Source organism: Macrobrachium rosenbergii, chromosome 55 (genome assembly GCF_040412425.1).
Source record: "Macrobrachium rosenbergii isolate ZJJX-2024 chromosome 55, ASM4041242v1, whole genome shotgun sequence".
Lineage (NCBI taxonomy): Eukaryota > Metazoa > Arthropoda > Malacostraca > Decapoda > Palaemonidae > Macrobrachium > Macrobrachium rosenbergii.
Window position 1 is genome coordinate 76,970,163 of NC_089795.1, and position 22,671 is coordinate 76,992,833.

A 22,671-nucleotide genomic window follows, 5' to 3' on the forward strand; every position below is an offset into this window, starting at 1 on the left:
AAAGTTAGTCCTACATGAATTCGCTTCCTGAAAGTATGCTGACTGATGCAGCAACCATGCCTTGCCCAATCTTAAATTTCTCTCTTGGACTTATTACTATCCCCTTTTACGAAACCTATCTATTTTTATCAGTTGTGACAAACATTCATGTAAACAAGATACCCTGCATTACCTGAGGTTCCAGGTCTCCAAATCCTGTGGCAAATCCTAAAACTCATTTCAATAGATTGATTTCTTCACACCTTTAATCCTTATCCAATTCTGTGGATACCAGAGCAGATTAGTTAATTGTCACAACTATGGATAATGAAGTGGTGTGGTTCACTGTCTTGAGACGTCAAGTCCTTGTGGAAGCAACAATGCCCTTAATCTTTGAAGGGAGGCCATCTCCCACCCACCCCGCCCCCCAATGCTATGTCTTACAGGTGTAGAAACAATTGCTGAAGGAGCGCAAAGTGCACCACGGGGAACAATGAAATTTCAGAATTGACATTCTAAGTGTGAAATCGCACCCAAGGATCTCATTCCACCAGTAAAATGGGTCAATGGATGACCAAACAATTTATCTAAGATATCATAAAATTTCTTCTTGCCGATTGTTGAACTACATCATCACCATCATTAAAAAAATTAAGTTGAAAGCACCAGCAATCACAACGTCACTGGTCCGGCTGCCTCAAACACTTCGCAGGAAAACTAAACTGCAAGATGTATGTATAAGGTTCCCAGCTGAGAATGTGATAAATCTTTTATTTACTCGGCTGGTAATGGGTTTTTCTATAAAAAAAAAAAAAAAATTTAAAAAAGCGATTGTTATGGTATGGTCAACAAAATTAGGCTACTTTTAATAATCAAATCTACGTGAGAAAAGAATAAAATCTAATCCATAAATTATCGTTTGTTAAAAGTTCTCCATTCTGTAGTTCAATGCTTGATGCTGCTTTAAATAAAACCACGAGTTTTTCTAACGGTCATGAATGCTATATTTAACAGATAATGTGCGCATAGAGCCGTTCTGGAGTATTAGCAGGAACTGCCTAGATTCAAGCCTTACCCAGTAACCACCTGTTCTAGTAAAACCCACCAGTCATATAAATACTATGCCCGTTTAATTTTCTAATCATTCTTCTATGGAAGGATTCAGATTTGCCCAAAGTATAATGATTTATACATAATCTAATTAAAAAATTTTTCCCTACATATTTTTTGTCATATCAGCACAGGGTATGAGACTGCAAACCACATGCCCTGGCCATCTGATGACTTTCACGCAATCCAGAGTGGCGTGAATGCTATGAAAATACCTTTCCTGCCATCCCTCTAGTTGTTAGTGTGATTGACAATGATCTCACAAAGAGAGGCTCATCATCCACTTGGATCGCATCGTCCCTCACAAAGGGGTTCACAGCCTTCTCTCTGTCCTCCTCTACTCTGGAACGGCGGAAACGGCCAAATTAATTGCTCACCACAACTGGCCTACTAATCCTCAGTATAAAGACTGACCAGACATATGTAGTTTCCAATAGCCTGAAGAAAAATGTCTAATTTGCCATTCAGAAATTTCCTCAAACAAGAGGTTTACAACCATCCACTATACACTCCTCTGTCTCAGAAACCCAAGCCACTGGCTCTTCCAAGGATAACCAAGTCTAGATAATAATGCTTACTACTATGGCAACACAAGGAAAATTTAATAGACTGACCTGTATTATATGTGCAAAGGGAATGCTGAACCAGTTATCCTTTGTGGAATTAAATGTGGATGCTGAATGTGGGTTAAAAAAAGGGTGAGTTGAAGCTGTTGAGATGAATTGTTTGTGTACCATACGTATTTTTTCATAAAATAGAACTGGAAGGAAAAAAAATTAGGGCAATACTTAGAGGGAAGAGCAAGTAAAAAGATGGATCAGTCTCTGGAGATGGTTTTATTAAGTGGAAGGAAATGAGTGTCATAGACTGTAGGAAAATGTTTATGATCCTAAGTGTTAAGAGACATGAGAAGAAGAACACGAAAAACCTGGATAGATGAAGCAGACGAGGTACTGGGAAGGGGCGCCTTTAATACCCAGGAAACGCGAGTGTGTGTGCAGGGTGCAGGTAAGTGGCACAGTGTGTATGAATGCAACTAACGCCTTATTTTATCTCTTGAGCAACTTGCTATTAAAGGAAACAGCTTATTGTTTTATATACGAGTATGTTTATATATTTATATATATATATATATATATATATATATATATATATATATATATATATATATGTGTGTGTGTGTGTGTGTGTGTATATATATATATATATATATATATATATATATATATATATATATATATATATATATATATATATATATAGACAAGAATTACATCAAAGTGAAACAATAGGTTATTTACGATCTTCAACTCGAACCACTAACACAAATTGTAAAGTTAAAAGAAAGGCATTTTAGGATAGCATCCCTCAGGTCTCGCACCACGAAATGAATGCGAGCTGTTTTAATCAAGGTTCGCGTAACATCATCAACTTGCGAATCTCGGGGCGACACTCAAGATGTGATAAACAGACGGCTGGGATTAAAACAACGAGCCCAGAGATAAACACAAGAGTAAATAAAATGTCCCGAAATGAAAGATCCGAAATGAAAACTGCTTACCTTAACTGACGGGGCCATTATAAAAATAGACTTCTTTTCATAATAAATTTTGTTTTCATTTTCTTTATAAAAACAGACTTCGTTTTATAATAGTTTTTTTTTTCAAGAGCCCTTCATTACACTAGCATATCTCAATGTATGTCGCATTTTAATACCAAAATAGATATCATAAAACATTTTAAATTAACGTCAAAACAGAATGGAAACTATTAGAACCACGACGCTATAAGCAGGAATTGCAGGATTCGTCATCCCCATTTCTAAAGACATTAATCAGGGATGGCAAATTCGTGGAAGTATAGAGCCTCACAGGCAATGCTTACATTTTCAAAGGGTTAAGGACAACAGCCAAATACATGTGTACAACCAAATCTTGTACATCACAGGCTATTTAGCCAAAAAAAAATTTTTTATTAAAAACATTATATTTAGGATTTCTAATTACTAAATCTTTTGCCATAAAGAAATATGTCATGATCTGTGACAACAGGATGGTTTTACCCAGCGACTTCGATGCTTAGCTTCATTTTGTTATTATCTCAAAATCACAACGACGAAACAGAGGTGACAAAAAATCTGTCCAAGTTTCGCAATCTCGACCATCCTATATGCAAGGCAACTACCTATCTTTGTTGTCCTGCTTCTCAATGGGAGATAAACGTACCGATATAAGAAAACGTTTCGATTGTTACGAGGTTCCATTAATTTACCACTGGGTTTTTAAGTAACTGATGTCCATCCCGGTAACACCAATCACTTTGTCAATACGTAGACCGTATTCAGTGACAGATATGCATCACTGCTGGCTAAGTTGTAGGGTAGTCTTTTAATAATTAAGGCTTATTGTGAAAAGTTCTTGACACACTATTAAGTGAATAACTGCTCCTGGTAGTATATGACTTAATTCATTAAGAAATTATATCCTAAAGCTTGAGTCCTTTCGTAGAGGCAAGAAACAATTACACATTACATCCATGGCATGATTCAGTAAGCTATAAAGTTAAAGTGAATCTTGTCATCTTGAAATTAAGGGTGTAATGGAGATTCCTGATGAAACGCATCTTGGCGAAGTGGGTGGCATCAAATTGGTTGATACAGCTGTAGATTAGGTCGATATCTTAGACCTCGAGAGGGGGGGAAAAATGCGAACTCACTCTACCTCATCCATGGGAGTGAGAAATCAGAGTCTCTTGCGGTCGTCTAAAAAGTTACCCAGAAAAATGACGTTGCTTCGATAACATCAAAGACGTCTCGAAAAGCCACAGAGCGAGTGGTGAGAAGTACGGCATTCTTACAGGGCAGAGGCAAGTGCATGATTCGAACAATTATCTCGTAACTGTTAATGAATTCCAATCTCTGCCAATGCCGCAATAATCACGGAGTGGGAAGGGCACCTTATTCTTATTCTTCCCAGCTTGACAGTAAGCCACTTTCGGCTCTTTGCAATTATCACATTAACTCGGAGGTTCCCGAAGTGCTGTGATGAGGGAGAGCCGATGTAACGCAATACAAATTGTCTTAATCCGAAGATTAGTGTCTTAAATTCCGCGCCTCCATTTACTGCAAGAAATATTTGCAATTTTCCAAGACGTCCTTTATACCAGGGAACACCAACTGATTCCCTGGCCACAGGAAAATCTCTGTGGCAACTTAGTTCACTCTGAACAACACATCATGTGAGTCATGACATTGTGCGTCAAGAAATATTTGCACGGCATGACGTTGCAAGAGTTGGCAGTCACGTCTGAAGCCCTTCTAACGCTGGCAACGCCATATGATCAAAATTAATAAGGGAATAGATAAACAAGCTTTATAATAGATTAAAGTTTTAGTTTTGCACAAAAACATTGTTGTCTCTAGATAATTCATTAAGGAATTTTATGCTCTTGTAAATGCACAAGCTTTCAGTTTAAAAAAAAAACACCCAAATTGCCTGAGTGTTTACGTCAGGAAGATAATACTATACAATTCCATGTGACTGAACGGCCTTGATGTACCAAAAATAAAAAAAGACCAACAATCAAGTCTGACGAAAAGTTAAAAAAATAAAAAAAAATTATGAAAATGGCAAAAATGAAAAGTATGAAAATGGCAAAAAATCTGCTTATTTCCTATTTCCACACTAAAAATAAACCCTCTATCATCTTATCAGAGAATATGTTCTTGCTTTCCCCATGAACAATAACCATTAGAGTTTCCTGATGAAAGAATCAAGTGAGAAACCTTTGCCAGAGACCAGTAAAGACCTCTTGGTGTCCAAGAGCAAGAGGCGCATAGCGGCGCTATCATAATTCACGTCAAGGTCCTTTCCACGAGAGGATTAGGATTATCTACTGTTGACCGGTTGGAGGAGATTGATGCGCCCACCGTCATCCTCATCCCGGCCATTGAGGTCTTAAGATTCTCTCTCTCTCTCTCTCTCTCTCTCTCTCTCTCTCTCCAGTTCCGCCACCTTTTCTCCCATCTTAACAACCTGCTATCTATCTCGAATTGCGCAGCTAAATACAGATACATCTATAAGAAAGGAAATCACACCGATATCTTTTCTCATACGCTCTGTGTATTATATTATTATTTCATCTATCCAGGTCATTTCCCAAATGTCTCAAGATTCTGAACAACAAATAAAGTATTTAAAAACCGCAGCATAAAAAAATATCCCCTTACGTTCTTTCAGGTGTAAACACCAGCGAACATGGATACGTGCATCTCGATTATCCTTACTGCATGTAGTGACATGTTTCACTGTCACTACCACCCCAATGTTTTTTTTTTCTTTCTTTTTTTAGATATACTACACGTCCCTGAGTTATTAAGCGACGATAAATTTTGGCATTCCCATCTAAATAAGTGAGGAATTAGATCCGTCGCTGGAAATGTTACAAGAATTTTACGCCTCAGTTATATATCCAACAGACCAACCGTCTTACCTTGAACTTTTGCAATGACAGTCAGGGGTCGGCATACTTCCTTGCTACGGGATCAGTTGGTGTCCAAGTCATTCCCATCTCCTGTTGAAAACAAAATGAAAAGTCCAGTCTGAGAGACTAAAAAATACAAGGAATAACAATAAAAAAAAGTACACAAGTTGATCTTTAACGAAGCGTTAACTGTGAGGTATTTCCAGCGCTTCGTTTTGTTTTGTCAGTTATCGCCGAGATATCATCTTTAAAACATCTCTTCTCTTTAGCATCGCTCCTCTCTCTCTCTCTCTTGGGAGATGATAAGCTCCCACAAAGGAATCCATTGGTATCATGTATTTTTTTTTTGTTTGTTTTGCAACTGCTATTCAGTAATTCAAGGAAAAACATGGGATAGATCAACACTTCTTTACAACTCTCCGCACCCCATCTCTCTCTCTCTCTCTCTCTCTCTCTCTCTCTCTCTCCTTCTTAATCAAATGTATCAACATGCAATAAAATAGTAGAAATCTTTTAGGATGCAAAAGCACCACCAAACAGAACATCTGTTTAAAGATTCCTTATAGTCTGTCAAAACGGTAAATTGTTAAGTCAACAGTGATGAAAATGTGTAAATTTGGGAAGAAAATTTACAGACAGACAGCGATACTGCAGTATTAACCGCGCATGCAACCACAAATTGTATGAAATACATCAAAAAAGGTTCTACCCATGGAACTGCTACATGTCTCACACTAACGATTATGGAATAAGAATATATGTATTAAAGAGGAAGATGATGTTAAAAATCGAATAAACAAGAGCACCGCCCAGTCATAAATAAAATAATACAGAATTATGGTGAACAAAAAACTCTAAGGTAAGCACAAGCTAAACAAGAAACGGGACTAACACAACACTGACGCTATCATTCCTAACGATATAATTCTCCTCCATTAACACGTGTAAACTTCCCAAGTTGTATTTTGAAATTTCAGCCCCCTCTAAAATCACCAGTGTTTTCACCGGCGTTTAAATAATTGGCGAGGAGTTCCGTTGCACATCAACACAGCAGGAAACGCCAAGATTAAGAAATAAAAAAGCAAAGAGTCTAACATTATATGGCCTCCCATGAAGAAGGTTCAATGTTCCATCACGGAGTCCTTGAGACTTCATCATCCTAGAGTTAAGAATGGAATGACTGCATCTAATTTGATTTGATCTTACGGATGAATTAAAAAAAAATACACGAAATAAAATAACAAATGTACGACCGAACGGAGGATAGTTTTGAATGAGGAAATATGAAACGCGTGATAAGAGATAACAAGTAAAAAATGCGCCGAAGTTTCTCCAGCGCAATCGAGTTTTCTGTATAGCGTATAATCAAGGCCACCGAAAATAGATCTATCTTTCGGTGGTCTCGGTATGATGCTGTATGAGCAGCGGCCCATGAAACTTTAACCATGGCCCGGTGGTGGCCTATCCTATATCGTTGCCAGAAACACGATTATGGCTAACTTTAACCTTGAATAAAATAAAAACTATTGAGTCTAGAGGGCTGCAATTTAGTAAGTTTGATGATTGGATGGTGGATGATCAACATTCCAATTTGCAGCCCTCTAGCCTCAGTGGTTTTTAAGATCTGAGGGCGGACAGAAAAATTGCGGATGGACAGACAAAGCCGGCTCAATAGTTTTCTTGTACAGACGACTTAAAATTAGTTACAAGAATTACTGTGGGCAGGTAATGAATATGTAGGTGTTATGACTATTAGGCACTCGTGTAACCTAATAAAACAATACCATAATTTTCATAGTATTATCGTGAGAAGTAAAAGACTCTGTGTTTAGTCAGTTACTATAGCTGGTTCGTGAATGAAGACCATTATCAAGCCTTTGAAGACGGATTAATTTTTTTTATTACTGTTCTGTGATGGTTTTCTTTTTCCTCTAATGGCGCATCGAAAGACGCCATTCTTATTACACAACGAGTATTTTAGTGCATTCCCTTCATCCACTCAACTGCCGGATACTTTCAAACAAATCCTCAGAATAATAGAGATTTTTCTTAAATCCAATCACATAACAGACAGCGCCGATGGCCACAGTCGTGGCAATCAAAGCCAGTTTACGTCAATCAACCAGTCAAGAGAATGCCTGAAGTGCGGCTACAAAACTGTAACCAGAGTTAGATAGAACAGAGCAGTTGCCCAACTGAGTGACCTCAGTTTAAGATTCTGGAAGGACACAGAGAACGAAGTAAACCAGATGAGGGGCAGGGCATAGTCACACTGTGGTAACATCCGATGTTTTACAACATCAGGCAGCTGCGTAAGGCCTGTCGACCAAACTTTTGATAACTGAATATACTCAACTTTCAGTTAAAACAAAACGAAGTCGGCTTTAAAATGAGAATGTGCCTTTTCCACAGCTGAGCGGTGGTAGGCTGGCGATAGATTTTCACCTCGCAGCTTTTGCAAGAGTGAGGGTCATTTAATAGAGTAACTGCCACGGTAGAGTTTTTTTTTTTCATTAAGGGTTCAAGCTCACGACAGAATTTAAACAGTTTGGAAATTTTGAAGTTCTGCATAGTTCCCTCATTTTTTTTTAATCAATAAAGGTGTGGGAACAAGCAGCTAGTGAAGAATAAGTCTACAAAGTATCGTTGTAATTCCCTAAACAGAAATAAATTTATTCAGCACGAATCAAGATTCTTTGCTTATTCTACTTCCACAGTAAAACAGGTAACTGAATGGATTCTGAGATTCTCAACTTTGAAGACAGATGAGATAACCACTGGGGGACCTTTTGGTATGGACCAGAGCTATCACTTCGTGTCAGAATAGGCACATCCTCAGAGTAAGAGTGAAATTTTCCTTCCTTACACAAAGCTATCATACAACTCCTCAAATGATAAAGCTCTTAGAGAATTAATGTAATACACCTTAAACTAGCTCAGTCATGCAGACAATAAAAGACCTTTCCATATCTGTAACAAAGATCATTATTATTGCCCTTCTCAGTTTTGACCTCAACTCCAATGAACCTCCACACCATTACCAACAATACTATAGCAAGACAACAAATCTTCATACCAGGAGGCCCCACAAGTGATTCTATACAGCACTTTTAACATTTAAGGAGTCTGGGAATCCCTTGTTCTCTAAGCAATGTTCTCACCTAATTTTAACCTTCTTAATTATTAGGGAAACAGACCCAGCAAAATGTTACACTGACTGGCTGAAAGCCTTCCATCTTTAATAAAACGAATTAAGATAGCCAATTAAAGACCCATGGTCGATACCACAAAATATATCCTTCAAGTGAAGCCTGGAAATTCTCTTGTCTTCTAGGCAGAGTTCTAATAGATCTCCAAAAATTGTTACTGTTTTCTCAAATGATACGACTTATCAGATACTAAATGACTCGTTCATGGCTGCGAGAGGGGTTGTCCTGCCATCCCCATTACTTTTTTTGGCTTAGTTCACTGTAAGTCCAAGTCCTTCCTATTACTGACTACGACCAATGACATTAGAAAACTTAACACAGGTCATTACTGCACAGTAAATATATGAATTTTTACGTCAAATAGCACATAGGGGTGAAAGCGGTTTTCAATACCCAAGTCCAACACTGCTCATTCCTTCAAACCTGGACCTTATATCTTATTTGAGAGCAATAAAAAAAATGAGTAACGTTCTCATGTATTATATTCCTAATAATCATACTTTCCGGTCAACTCTTCAACTCGCCGGCTTAGTCAAGCACAACTTAAGGATTTAAACATTCCCGAATGCTGACTGAGTCTATTCCAACCGGGGACTTCTACCCATCGACAGTTCTCACCCAACAGGATAAGATGTTGAATATTGTCACTGAGCAGAACATATCAAAACCTTTCAAGGACACTGATTCCAAATCTGTCAACTCGTGCAGCAAAGCTGACTTGTTACAACCGAGAACTTTGGTACAACAATATAACAATTATCACCCCACCACAAGGGTGTCACATAGCTTTCAGACTTGTAGAGATCTTAAGAAACCGAAGGTATATTGATAAGCTGTTCTCAACTCCAAGGAAGAGGCAAAAATAAGAATAAGTGAAAAATTAAGAATAAGAGGATATCAGTAAAGAGAAATCTTTCTCAATAAACTCCCGCTGCATTGCGCAACCGGAATCAAATGTCATTTCAATCAAAGCTACGTGGATCTGATATCTACGTGGAATCAAATACAACCAAGTTTACGTGACAGCTTTCTATTATGAATGAAGCCGTTGCAAACAAATAACACTTGATATAATGCTGTGTTCCTTGAACAAGAGAAGACTTACCATAACACAGAATAATCGTGAACCACAGCAGCATGCTGGAGGCTGCCTTTGTCAGAAGGCTTGATATGTAAAACGATTTTTCATTTGCACAAACGTGTTTACTACTGGTTTCCCTTCGCATCACCACGTCTCACACTGTGAGAGAACATTAACTTGTTTTCTTGGCTTTGTATTAACTGAGGCATTAATTTCATCACATAATCAGAATACATTGTGTTTAGGTTAGTTGTTGCAATATACTGTATTATATCTTTAGGAATTTTGTTACCAATGAGCCTTGCGATGAGAATGTTTTTTCTCTTCTCTTCCTTAGTAGGTACAAGGCGAATAACTTCTGCATTCCGCCTTAAACAGCTGTTTTAGTTTCGTTTGATATAAGAACCTAGATATTTAAGATGACGTTGTACTAGCAAAATAATTAAAATTAAAAAACTAACCGGCTGATGCGAAATATGAACCATGTCCTACCAAATTAGGAAAAACACAATTCAGTTAGTAAAATGTGAGCCTTCAAAACACGAAGATCTAAATACTTTAATGAAACCACGCTTGAAGTTCCATCACCCATGTTTTAACAAATTTAAAACTCTTCGCACTTTAATTGGTTCTTGAACCAATTCATCAACCATTCCGGTCACTCTATATATTCTTGGTTCGTCATTCTCTATTATTCTTGCGATAGCTCTTAATTGCCTTCCCAACTGCAATAAAAGAACAATCTACGATTTCTTCACACTCTCAATTACTTCATCAACTCTCCCCTAACCTCTCTTTGTCGAGACTCGTTTCGTAGTTTGATCTTTCCATTTTTCTTTCTCCGGTCTTCTTCGTGTCAGTGTGTTGTGCCTCAGGTGAAATTTCAAATGTCTCGGGTCCATAATCTGGTCCTGATCCACAGGAGGTAATATTCCATACACCTGACTCTGACATTCTTCTCTCTTCTTGCTTGTGAAACTGTAAAAAATACTTTCCTTAAGCTGGAACTACTACTAACGTAACCTTCCTTGGCATTCAAAAGCGATAAACGTCCCCCCCCCCGATCTTTTATTCTTCATAATATCTATCAATCTCTTTATTTATCTATCTATCTTCTACCTATCTATCTATCTGTCTATATATATATAATTTATATATGTACAAATATATGTATATATACATATATAATTATATTTAATTATATTTTAATATATATATATATATATATATATATTATATAATATAATATATACACACACACATATATATATATATATATATATATATATATATTATTATAATATATATCATATATGTATATAATATATATATTCATATCTATATATATATATATGTATATATATATATATATATATATATATATATATATGTATATATATATATAAAAATTTATATATATATATTATATATATATATATATATATATATATATATATATATATATATATATATATATATATAGGTAAAAATGACGATAACATCAGATATGGGAAAACGGCAAACCAGAAACGTGAAGGAGATTACGCACTTTTCCTAAAGTCTGAAAGGAGGTACCTTCATTTTACTTACTTATATAAAGGCCAGAGGTGAAAGAAACTGGCACAGGGCTGGAAGATGACAAGTCTAAAAATGTTGTAATACGTAGGAAAACATATATGGATACATATTGCAACTGTATATATACATATATATATATACACATATACATATAGTCCGTATACATATGTGTGTATGTATGTATGTATATGTATGTATGTATACATATATATATGCTATATTATATCCGATCTCGCATTCCAAATTTATGTGTTTACTTTTGAATACACCTCCAGTTCAGTAAACATTCCAACTGCACTTTCGCAAAAATACCATGGTTTAATGAGAAGTCTCCCTTCAAAGACCTGGAAACCATAAACCATCAAATAAGAAACACGGCAATAAAAGTAAAGTCAGAATAATACACAAACTTCAGCCTTCAATGAAATCACAGTCGTCGTGCTCGACAAATCAGAAAAAAATATTACATTGCATTGTGAAACATTTTGGAATTGGCATTCCTGTGCTCTTTGTAGCGATGCTGTAGCAAATATTCTGCGAATTTTAGTGTAAAAATTTCACAACAGTTTATTAACTTTACGAAAATGAGATCCTTTCGACGGTTGCAAAACACGCTGCAATAAAAGCAAGGTTTATTACATGACCGTTAAAGTATTAATGTAAACATTAAACTGCTTGCCGGGAGATTAGCGAGTATCCAAACCACGCATAAACAACATTGCAATCTGGAGGAGATTATTTTTCAGAACAGTCAGGATTTACAGAATTTAGACAATTGTTCACAGCGTATAAACTGGGATTTTCATTATTAGATTGAGGGGTTGCATTTTAATCTTCCAGGAGGAAAAGTATTTACTCGGACTGAAGGATGAACTGATGCAAAGCACGGCGTGAAGTTTAAATAAAGGTGTTCAGTACATCTCAGGTGAATAAAAAGACGCTCCAAATCTTGACATTTGACAAGAATAAACGTCTAGTAATAAAACAAAGTCGAGACAGGTATCATTCTGCTTGCTGTGAACGCAGTAGCCAGAGGACAATCATCTTGGTGCCATAAAATTTACAACTATCTCATTCAAGTAAAAGCAGTAGAGTCAAATTCATGTTAAAAGAATTAACATTAAAATTAAACCGACGTTTGTTTATCTGCTGAACCTGAAAATGATCTATGTGCCACTATATACTTTTCACCAAAAATATAAGTCTTTCACAATCTTACTCTTTTTTCGATAGTTTAAATAATCATATGATTACACTACTACGTGTCTCACTGAATTAATTTATGTAATTTAAAAGCTCTTCTCTATACCTATATACCAATTTATATAGTAATATTCAATTAACATTTGTTCCCCTTTCCAGCGGGAAAAAAAATCTAAAAGGGATTTTACTGTTGGGCATTTTAAAAAATAAATGAGATATTAAGGTAAGCCAAGTAAGCGTTAATTGTTGCATATATTCCTGAAACACAGATAGCTTTTCCTATTCCATATTTCAGTCAAAACTTCAACTGGCTAGACCAATATTTTCCAACACAACTTACGTCCAAGGCTACAAGAAACTGTTTTGAACGTAAAATATTCAGTATTTCTGTTTAAAAATTCATATTTACAGAAATATTCAGGCCTCTTTCAGTGCTCATCTAATTTCACAAATCAAAAATGTATGTAAAGGTAAAAATGGAAATATATCAAAATTGCAAACAAAACTGAACGTACGATAAAATATCGAAAACGTGAGGGTAATTCATGAAGAAAAAAGAAATACAATGTTTGGATTACACGCGTCCGTTAACATCGTGGCAAATTGTCTATAACTGCGGTACAAAAAGAATACCTGGCTAATCTCTTTCTCTCACCTACTTTTCATTTTTATTCGCGCCTTTCAATTATTTCCCTCCCAACCGTACCAGGAATTTCGCAGACTATCACAAAGCTTCGTAAATTACTTTTTCCCACGTCTGGATACAAATCAACCAGCGTCACGGGACTATTCGTGAATCCCATTCCTGTATGCGTTAGGAGCCCATCTATCAATCTCGTTCGACTAGCCCTGATAGAAAAGCACTGTTTCAACAAATTACCAAGATTTTTCGCCCTTTTCATCTATTTTCCATCTATTATTCTTTGACAATGCTTGACGGATGTTCAATAAAGCTGGATGCCGAGGCTGGTTGAGGGTCATGCACGGGTTTTAACCCCGACTGTAATTTATGAAACTGACACGGTGACCACATTTTTCTTTCGGTAGCGTTTTCTTTTATCATGCTTTTAAAAATGTCAGAAAGTGGGCAAAGACTTCATGAACGGTAATACCCTTAACAGTTGTTATGAGAATGATAACAACAGCTGTCAGTGCTAAGATGATGTTTTTCTTCCTAAAACAAAACCATGTACAAAGCACTGATCAAAAGTTTCATCATTCTCATGACAACTATTAAAGGTATCATCGTTCATCAAGTCTAAATATTTACCTTCTTTTATGCCCTGTTAAAATATGAAAAAAATTGTGAATACTGTTTCAAAGAAGCAGTCCCATAAATTATGGTGAAGTTCAAACCCGTGAATGATCTAAACTAACCTCGAAATCTACCAGTACTGAACGTCAGTCACTGACCCAAACAAAAGTGGGTTAAAGACTCATTTAATTTTATCCTCATAATGATCTGGGATTCCGATTCTCATCTAATGGAATAGATTCTCATTTCACAAATGTAACCGTTCTGAAAAGTGTCCTATTCAATATGCACATTATTTCCCGCCTTTGTTATTCCAACTGTGCGTTTGATAACATTAATTATAATTTTTTTTTTTTACTTTACCCGTTATTAAACGAATATGAAATCAGCGCTGGAACATTATTTCCAAAAGACTCGCAATGCAATATCTTATTACACTGGAAAATCAGCTTCCGTCCCGAATTTTTATATTTTCCTTTGTTCCAGATCCCCATTTCTGCACCCTTGACTGAGAAAAAATCTGTGCTTAATGAATTTCATAAAAGGGCTGCAAGATCGCACAGTTCAAATATTCGGAAGGGAGCGGATACAATCGGCGAGCAAATCGTCCTGCGTTAACTTCGAAGATATTGCAATAATTGCTCGCACCATAACTTGATTTGATTCTGATTGTTCAAAGAGCAAGATGCCGGTGTCTTTGTTTCGCTTTTGACATGTCGCGTGACTCGACATACAACAATGTTAATCCCCGTTAATTTCATGCGCAAAGCGGATCTGATTTCATTTACATTCGAATATCCTCTTCTCCTGGGCTTTTCACGTGTGCAGAAAGCAAGCCATCCCTAAATAGGATGATTGGTCGCCAAAGAGGGTCCGTATGATTCATATCGTCCGTCTCAAAAAAAAAAAAAAAAACTACCCTTATACGGGAGCATTTGGCGGTGATGACTATACAAGATCTAAGTTATTGCTATTATTAAGTTGTTAAACAACTTAACAATAGGACCGACAGGAACATATGAAAAAAAAGGGGGCAAAAAGCAATGCAGCTGGGACCGAAAGGACGCCAAGAACCTTTAGTACCGTCTACAGTGTTCCGTACAGGCCATGCTATAGGCAGATCCTACCTACGATAAAGGTAAGACATAAGATGATCAGTCCCCCTTCAGGGGGACCCACTAATTCAAGGTGAGATCAATCAGGATAGCTGAAAAAAGGGGTCCGATGTTGCTTCTGAGGGGCTAAATCAGCAATCATCATCTTTCAGCCTGATTCGTTCATAGATGAGCATTTTTCCTTAAGTGGGTCTAAATTAACAAAACGGGTTGATTCCAGTTGAATATGGGGGAACAACATGACACTTTTGGCGTAATCGTTTGACCGATTTTTTGCTAAATCATTGGTAAAGATCGGGGTTACTTTCTGTGCAACAAAAATCGTTTCATATAAAACATTTACAAACAATGGGCATCAATCAAAAACCATTTTGCTTTACACATTTCTTCAATAAACACATTCTTGGTTATCCATTTTAATAAAAAACAAAAAATGCACATTCTTCTTTCCCTTGCCCACCGTTCAAGATTTGGTCTGAGACACCTTCGCCGTGGTTTTTGATGAAATCATTTTCCTGAAATCTGTACGCTCTAATGAACACTTCTAAAAGATTCTGAGATGCATTGAGCAATTCAGGCGGAAAGTGCGGCTCCTTTGTTTTGGAAATGTGTTTAGTTCTTAGAGATTCAAGAAGACTTCCTCTGTATTTAAGGGTAACATTCATTACGATGAACATTATCTCTTTTCTAGAGATAATTTTCGTTTCGTAAAGGAAAGCTTTGGGAAAACCTGAAATTTTAACATGTCCATAAATAATTTTCTGAAATTTTAGCAACCGAGTACGATTCCCCTTTGTAATTTCGTACGAATATGTCTACTTTGAACAGTCTTCTTATCAAAAATGTCCCTAAATCAAATAAAGTTTTCATACCTGAATATATCTTGTCCTTTTCACAAAAGAGGAGACAGCACCTCACCCGAAAATTTAAATTATTTGAAAACACTAACTGGCCGCCCGGGCACCCAGTTTATGGTCAATATGGATCTCGAATTAGGGCCCATTTATTACACACCACCCTAGTGCTATGGACCTGCTGTAACTCAGGCTATTACTGTCCTTTTTGGGGGCATGATGACCCAGGAAACCAGTCAGCATTCGACTTCAGCCTGACGGTGTACATTACAGATGAAATCTCTCTGTACTATCGGTCTATCACAATGGGGCAGTTGATTTCTCTACCTTGATAACAGGAATTTCGCAATTCACTGCAGATTCCAACCCGAGACAACGTGAAAATAAAAGCTGCCTATATAAACACAAGAGGAAAGACAGGAAAGTGGAGATAAAGGAGGAAGATATGTACGGAAAAAAAAAACAAATAGAATGGGTACAGAAAGGACAGAAATAAGAAAGAAGCTTCCTTCCCGCAAAGGTAACTTATATATTTAATAACAAGAAGCAAGCACTGCACGCAGGCATCTCAGTCAACTCTAATATTAACATAAAGGATCAAACGGTAATTTGTTCGCCATGTCAAATTCAAAGGAAAGCACTAAGTGAAAAGTCTAAATACAACGTACAGAACAGTATACACAATTCTCTAAACAGTCTTGCTATTGTTCTGTCATTCATCTTACGTGCTTTTTATTGCAAAGCAAAGACACGCACGCACTGCAGTCTCTTCTTTCATGCGCTGTAATGGCAAATTACAGAAGACTTACCATGAAATCTATGCGTCAGAGAAACGCAATGAGTTCTTCGAAAATTAGCCGCGTTCAACATTCGGTACATGAAAGATTATGAACGGCAAGGATGTTTGTAGATCTCCAGCTCGTTCTTACTAAGATACTAAGAGGTATTTGATAAGCAAAGCAGAAGAGACCCCATCCTAGCATAAAGGCAACGACAATTCCAGGCAAAGGCTATCCGTCTTTAGACTAGCTTCCATAAATATGCGGCGGTGTTTACCTTCACTCAGGCTGGCATAAATATTTCCTCGGGAACGACGGGATTCATATCGCGTAATCATCCGCTCATCTCCTTCCATTCAAATCGCTATTATTGTCTGACCTTAAAAGTTCCTCTGCTGTACAAACGTAAAAGGGAGTGGCAACAAATGCTCGTTATCATCTTGTCCACTTTGTTTATCGTTGCCATTTTAATCGACTATTTTCATAAATATCTTTTATTTACTCGTGTCGGCTTAATTCTACCAAAGGTGTACGTATATATACCGCCCTAAGTAAATGTTCTCTCCTTCCTGGACTTTTAGACGAAACGTGTTTTATCAAAGGAACCTCCAGCCTAACCCTCCCCGACATCTCTCCAAAGGAAATACACCATTTTTCTCTCTCTCTTTTCTATTTTTTTTCTGTTCTTTAATACTTTCCACCGTTCACAAAGGCGGAGACCACCACAGGCATTCTCACTAGGGGGCAGAAGATAATTTGATCTCTTTCTCTTTCTTTCTTTGATTTACAGCTTACTGGTCAAGTAGCCTTTAAGGGCCAACGGCACGTACGAGCAAAGAAAATGGGGAGGAACAAGAGAACGAACAGGAGGAGGAAGGAAAAATACGGTGTGATATTTACAGACTGAAAAAAAGAGAGTTGTACACAGCACTAGGCAGGTGGGAGCAAAATAAAAAGGAATACGAGATTCCACTGTTAGTCCTAAAAACTTTTAATACCGAAAGAAAAATATCTACATTTGTCGAGTGGTTAAGTTAAACGACAACAAATAAGAAAATTTGTTACTCAATCTACATTTCAACGGACATATTAGATTGCCATTTCGGTAGAACGATCTGTTTGCTAACTGCACGAAACGGTTCACTTCTATTTTTTGAAAGCTTGTCCATATTACACTACAATTTTGTGAGGTATATACGTCATACCAAATAAAAGCATTCAATTCAGGCAGATTATAAATCAAATCTTAATAACAAAATGATAAAACGTTAACGACTAGAACCCGATTTGTTCTAAGACTCAAATAACTACTTCGATTTGTTCTAACCCATTGCCAGGAAAGAGCCTTGTAATTAATCACCGTAATCCCCTTTCTTTTAAGACCGGACTGCCGTCATGCAATGAACTTTCCACTGTGCACGTAAAACAAGAAGTAAGAGAGGGACGATATCTTAATTGAAGACCAACGAGGTCGTTCGATAATTAACGTTTCATGCGTTATGCCTCCCTCCTCCTCCTCCTCCTCCTCCTCCTCCTCCTCCTCCTCCTAGTTACTACGCGAGCGAACGCATAGCAGAAGTCATGAAAGCGAGCTCATGTTTGTATTATAGATGCAGCCTGAAAAGAGTTCTCGATGTCTGGGCCCAGCGGGTTTTACTGTGCAGTGCTTGAATCTAATTAGCAAGAGATTATGACGTAGCAAATTAATTAGATATTACAAACTAAACGAAAATATAAGTCTCGAGAGCCTAAGGATATATTATTACCCTTGAAAAACAAAATTTATACAATGACTTTTTATTCACCTTGATACTTGGTCACGTTAGTCTTTGACAAGATGATTCTGATACAGAACTGCAAGGTCATTTCTCATGACAATTCCGACGGTGAACCAATGTATGATTTTCCCTCACAAACATACTATTTACTTTTTCTCTATTGCTGAGGTTGTTATTTCAAAGCATTAAAAACACTGCATCGGTATTCTAAATCATCATCCCCAATAATTACTTTTTTTAAACTTTCCGTGAAAACAATACATAACAGCAATTTATAATACAGTATACAAAAAAATGTACATTATATCTGCATCAAAATAGAGGCGTGAAGTAGGAGTGAGAATAATTTGACTCTCAGACTATCAATGTGAACCATTAACCTGACACAAAATCCCTATACTCATGAAGGGGAAAATAAACAGCGGGTGGCAGAGACTGCAAACTTTCCGGCTACAAAATTGGAACGGAATGATTGCTTTTGGAGCTGGGTTGGAATTTCCATCCACACTACCTACTTTTTACCAAACTGTTATTTTTATTTGTGTGTGTGTGTGTGTGTGTGTGTGTGTGGCATTTGCATTTGAGCAATTTTATTCAATTTACTGTTACTTAAGTGCGATAACATATGATCATTTCTTTTTTTTATTTTTGTTTTTCTTGTGGCAAAATTTTTTCAATATCAATTACCCCCTTTTAAAATAATTTCCTTGAGAGAGAGAGAGAGAGAGAGAGAGAGAGAGAGAATATCGAAGCCGAGAGCATTTCAGATATCCTCTGCGCAACAAATGCGATCCACCCCCGAATCCCGATCGAATTTTCAATTTCCCTGATGCGCCCCCGGACCATAACCCATCAAGCCGAAAACATTCAGTGAAATCCGTCCATCACTCCCGACAATAAACGGGGCGCAAACAAAGCCACAAGCCGATAGAGATAGACAAGCAAGAGCTCGTAACCTCCTCAAACCTTCATGGGCTAAAGTGAAAGAGAATAGCTCTCTTTATATCGATCGAAAGCTGAGGATCTGGTAGAAAACGATAGGTCAAAGAGCAGAGGAGCAGCTGGTGTGTGGAATTATCGCTGCGCTTTACGTACCGTGAGTACTTGGACCGCTCCTACAAACAGCTCTGCATATTAAAATCTCCGGGCGTAGTAATTCCCTTTGAAGCTCAGGCTTATACTGGGGTTTGATCAATTCAGGCGATCCGAATTAACGTCAGCCTTCAACATGCAGGCGCATCAGGATAGAACGTGACTGTCGAACGCCATTTGTTTTCCCAATTTATATCAACCCCCGCTGTGCCTTTAAATTTTTCAGAGGACAAATCGTATAAGATTACTTTAAATCCCACAAAGCACTGCTTGCAATGCCATCACCATTCGCAGAAATGATTTCTGTTCGTAAAAGGGTATAATCCTATTGCTACCTTCATTTTATACGTCAATAACTACTGTATATTTTAACTTTAATTAAATTCCCTTTTGTTAAAATAACATGTTTAAATTGTTCTAACGTACATACAACAGTTTGGAATAATGTTTCGGATTACTACCAAGAGTCAGATCAACTCTATCCCGGTAATTATCTTACATATAAAATGAAATAAAAAAAATACTTGTTTAAAACTCCCCGGGATCATCTTAACTGTATTATGACGTTTTGCAAATTTGCAGTTGATATAACAACTCGAATGCACTTGTAATCAAGTGCTCTCGTTAGCTAAAAAAATAAAACTTCCCTACTAACCCAACGATTTCATGAATACAATACATGAATCAAAATGATTACATGAATGAGGAAGCAGCTGGCTTAAGCTACCGACTCCTAACCGGGAAATTCCCGTAATGGAGATTCACTGACAACACTCATTACAGCCTTTGACCAAATTTCAACACTGGCAACCACCAGAACGGAAACACAAAAGGCGGGAGTAAGCCTCGTGGACCGTAACCAAAAGGAGAGGATGACAAGTAAACATCCGAAGCCCTTCCGCCGATACCTGGGACAGAGCAGCTCTGCGGGAAGACGAAGGCAATCCAGCCCCTCGACCCGAGAGCCGAGACCCCGAGTCAGTGTGCCAGTAGCAGTCAAGAAGTAGGCATGTGCTTCCCGCAGCCCCGGTGCCTCCAGCACACGCTGTGTCTGACTTAGATCACAGCGCCTATCCTTAAATCTGCGTCTTAAAATAGTTTAAAAATTTTTTTCAAACCAAATGTTACGATCAGTAATGCATATAATTCCGTAATACCTCGAGGTAAAAACTTTTTAAAAATTCGTAAAAAATAAAAAGAGAAAATTAATTTTGAAGAATTCCTTGAATGAAAGGCTTTACAAAGCCTTGAAAAACTACCTCAGCGAGCGCAAGAGATTTATGTGATGGAAGGAAAAGCTCCGATTTATCTGTGTAACCATTAGTTATTTTCCTCATACCTGGAGTGCCACTGATAAATCACGGGACCAGTGAATTACAAAACCGCGGAAAAAGCCGGAAATTTAAGTACTGGTGTTAAAATGAAATTTAAAACTTACAGTGACTCGTGAACTATTATATCAAGGAATCTGATAGGTTCCTTAACAGCACATTATTCCGCTGTGTGCTACGAAGTGATTATACGATTGTTAATAATGGACTTGAGGGAGTATTGTCATTATGGAATTTTACCCTTACTCCTGGTGGTTTCGTCTTCCGCCTTTGCAGAAATTTCAAGTAAGTTTACAGCTTATTAATTATGTTTTACAAGTGTTTTAAAATTAGTATTCATTCGAATTTCTGTCTTTTGTTAAGCCTGATACAAATGCAAGCTCACAAAAACACACAAACAAACTCTCTCTCTCTCTCTCACACACACACACAAACACATTTACATTTTACATTTTATATATATATATATATATATATATATACATACGCATTATTTATTGTAAGCACAGACAGTAATTATGGAGGCAAATCATTAGTGTCGTGTATTTCCAGCATACCCATCTTCAAGCTACAATAAGTTAAATAGACAGGAAATACAAAGGTATTGATTTCTTTATTTCATACTGGCTCTTACAGTGTGTGTATGTGTATACAAAATATATATATATATATATATATATATATATATATATATATATATATATAAACGACCATGTGTAGTTTTCTGTGTACGCACTCATGTAAGCGCATGTAGAGATGTAGAGATAACTTAACCACGGCTATGCCATTTAATTAGTGAACTTTCAGTATATTTGCTTTCCTTAGATAATGCTTTTCTTTACTTAAAAAAAACCTTCACTAATTAACACGGAGCTATTATCCCACTGGGTGGTATTATGCGGACCTTTTTAATTTTAAATTTCGTCGAAATATTTAAAAATCCAACAGCCCAGAGGGACTTTAAACTTGACAGCATTAGACGAACGGCGTAAAAAAGCGCAACACCTAGGATGGCAAGAAATAAAAATGTTGAAAGTGATCATAGAAGATACTCTTTAGTATGTTATGGGCTGGAACATAAGAAAAGCATTCGGACGAGCAAGCATGTTCAATTGATTCATGGTACGCGTCTGAAAATTAAAAAAAGAGGACGGAAAAGACAAGCAATTACCATTAAGCATGATAAACAGCCCAATTAATCAACTAGAAAGAAGGATATGTCAGAGTGCAAGCAAAATAAACACGTCACCTTTCTATTCTCCTATTCTCTTTAGCTTCATGCACTTTTGCTCATTTACATTAATTTCGAAATAGAATATTTTGTTTCCATTTATATTTTGGCAATGGAAAGTTATTCGCGGAACTTTAACCACTTTACCCATTATATGAAAAATTAAAACAAACACATTCCGCGAAAGTTGAAGCACTGTCAGGATGCCTGGACAGGAATATAAGTTTTAGGCCAAAGGTCAAGCGCTGGAACCTAAGGTCATTTACCGCTGAAAGGAAAATTGTGAGTAAGGGTGGTTTTACAGGTGTAACAGGAGGAAAACCTCGCAGTTGCACTATGAATCAATTGTTAGGAGAGGGTTGAGAGTAAGATGGAAGAAAGAGAATATTAACGGAGGTATGGGAAAAGAAATGAAAGGCTGCAGCAAATGAAGGACGCTGCAAAAGAACCCAAGTAATGCCTGCAGTGCACCTCACGCGGTCCCTACCTGGGGTGTTAGAATCCTGGAGAGGAGCTAATACTACCGGGGCACATCATTTTTCGTACCTTTTCTGAGACCATCGATTCGTAGTCAGTTTTCGATCTCATCAGCTA

General features: G+C 37.1%; 2 protein-coding genes across 2 annotated transcripts in view; one reads left to right on the plus strand and one right to left on the minus strand.

Annotated features, from left to right (window-relative positions):
* LOC136835461 (uncharacterized) overlaps positions 1–22,671 on the minus strand; it is a 486,122-nt gene that overhangs the window by 403,762 nt on the left and 59,689 nt on the right. The window contains exon 2 of the mRNA XM_067099020.1: positions 5,581–5,661. Coding sequence (XP_066955121.1) covers positions 5,581–5,615 — 35 coding nt within the window. The 5' untranslated portion in view covers positions 5,616–5,661. The remainder of the gene's footprint in view (positions 1–5,580; positions 5,662–22,671) is intronic.
* Positions 20,496–22,671, plus strand: part of LOC136835453 (hemicentin-1-like) — a 48,787-nt gene continuing 46,611 nt past the window's right edge. The window contains exon 1 of the mRNA XM_067099003.1: positions 20,496–21,131. Within this exon, the coding sequence (XP_066955104.1) occupies positions 21,050–21,131 (82 nt within the window). The 5' untranslated portion in view covers positions 20,496–21,049. The remainder of the gene's footprint in view (positions 21,132–22,671) is intronic.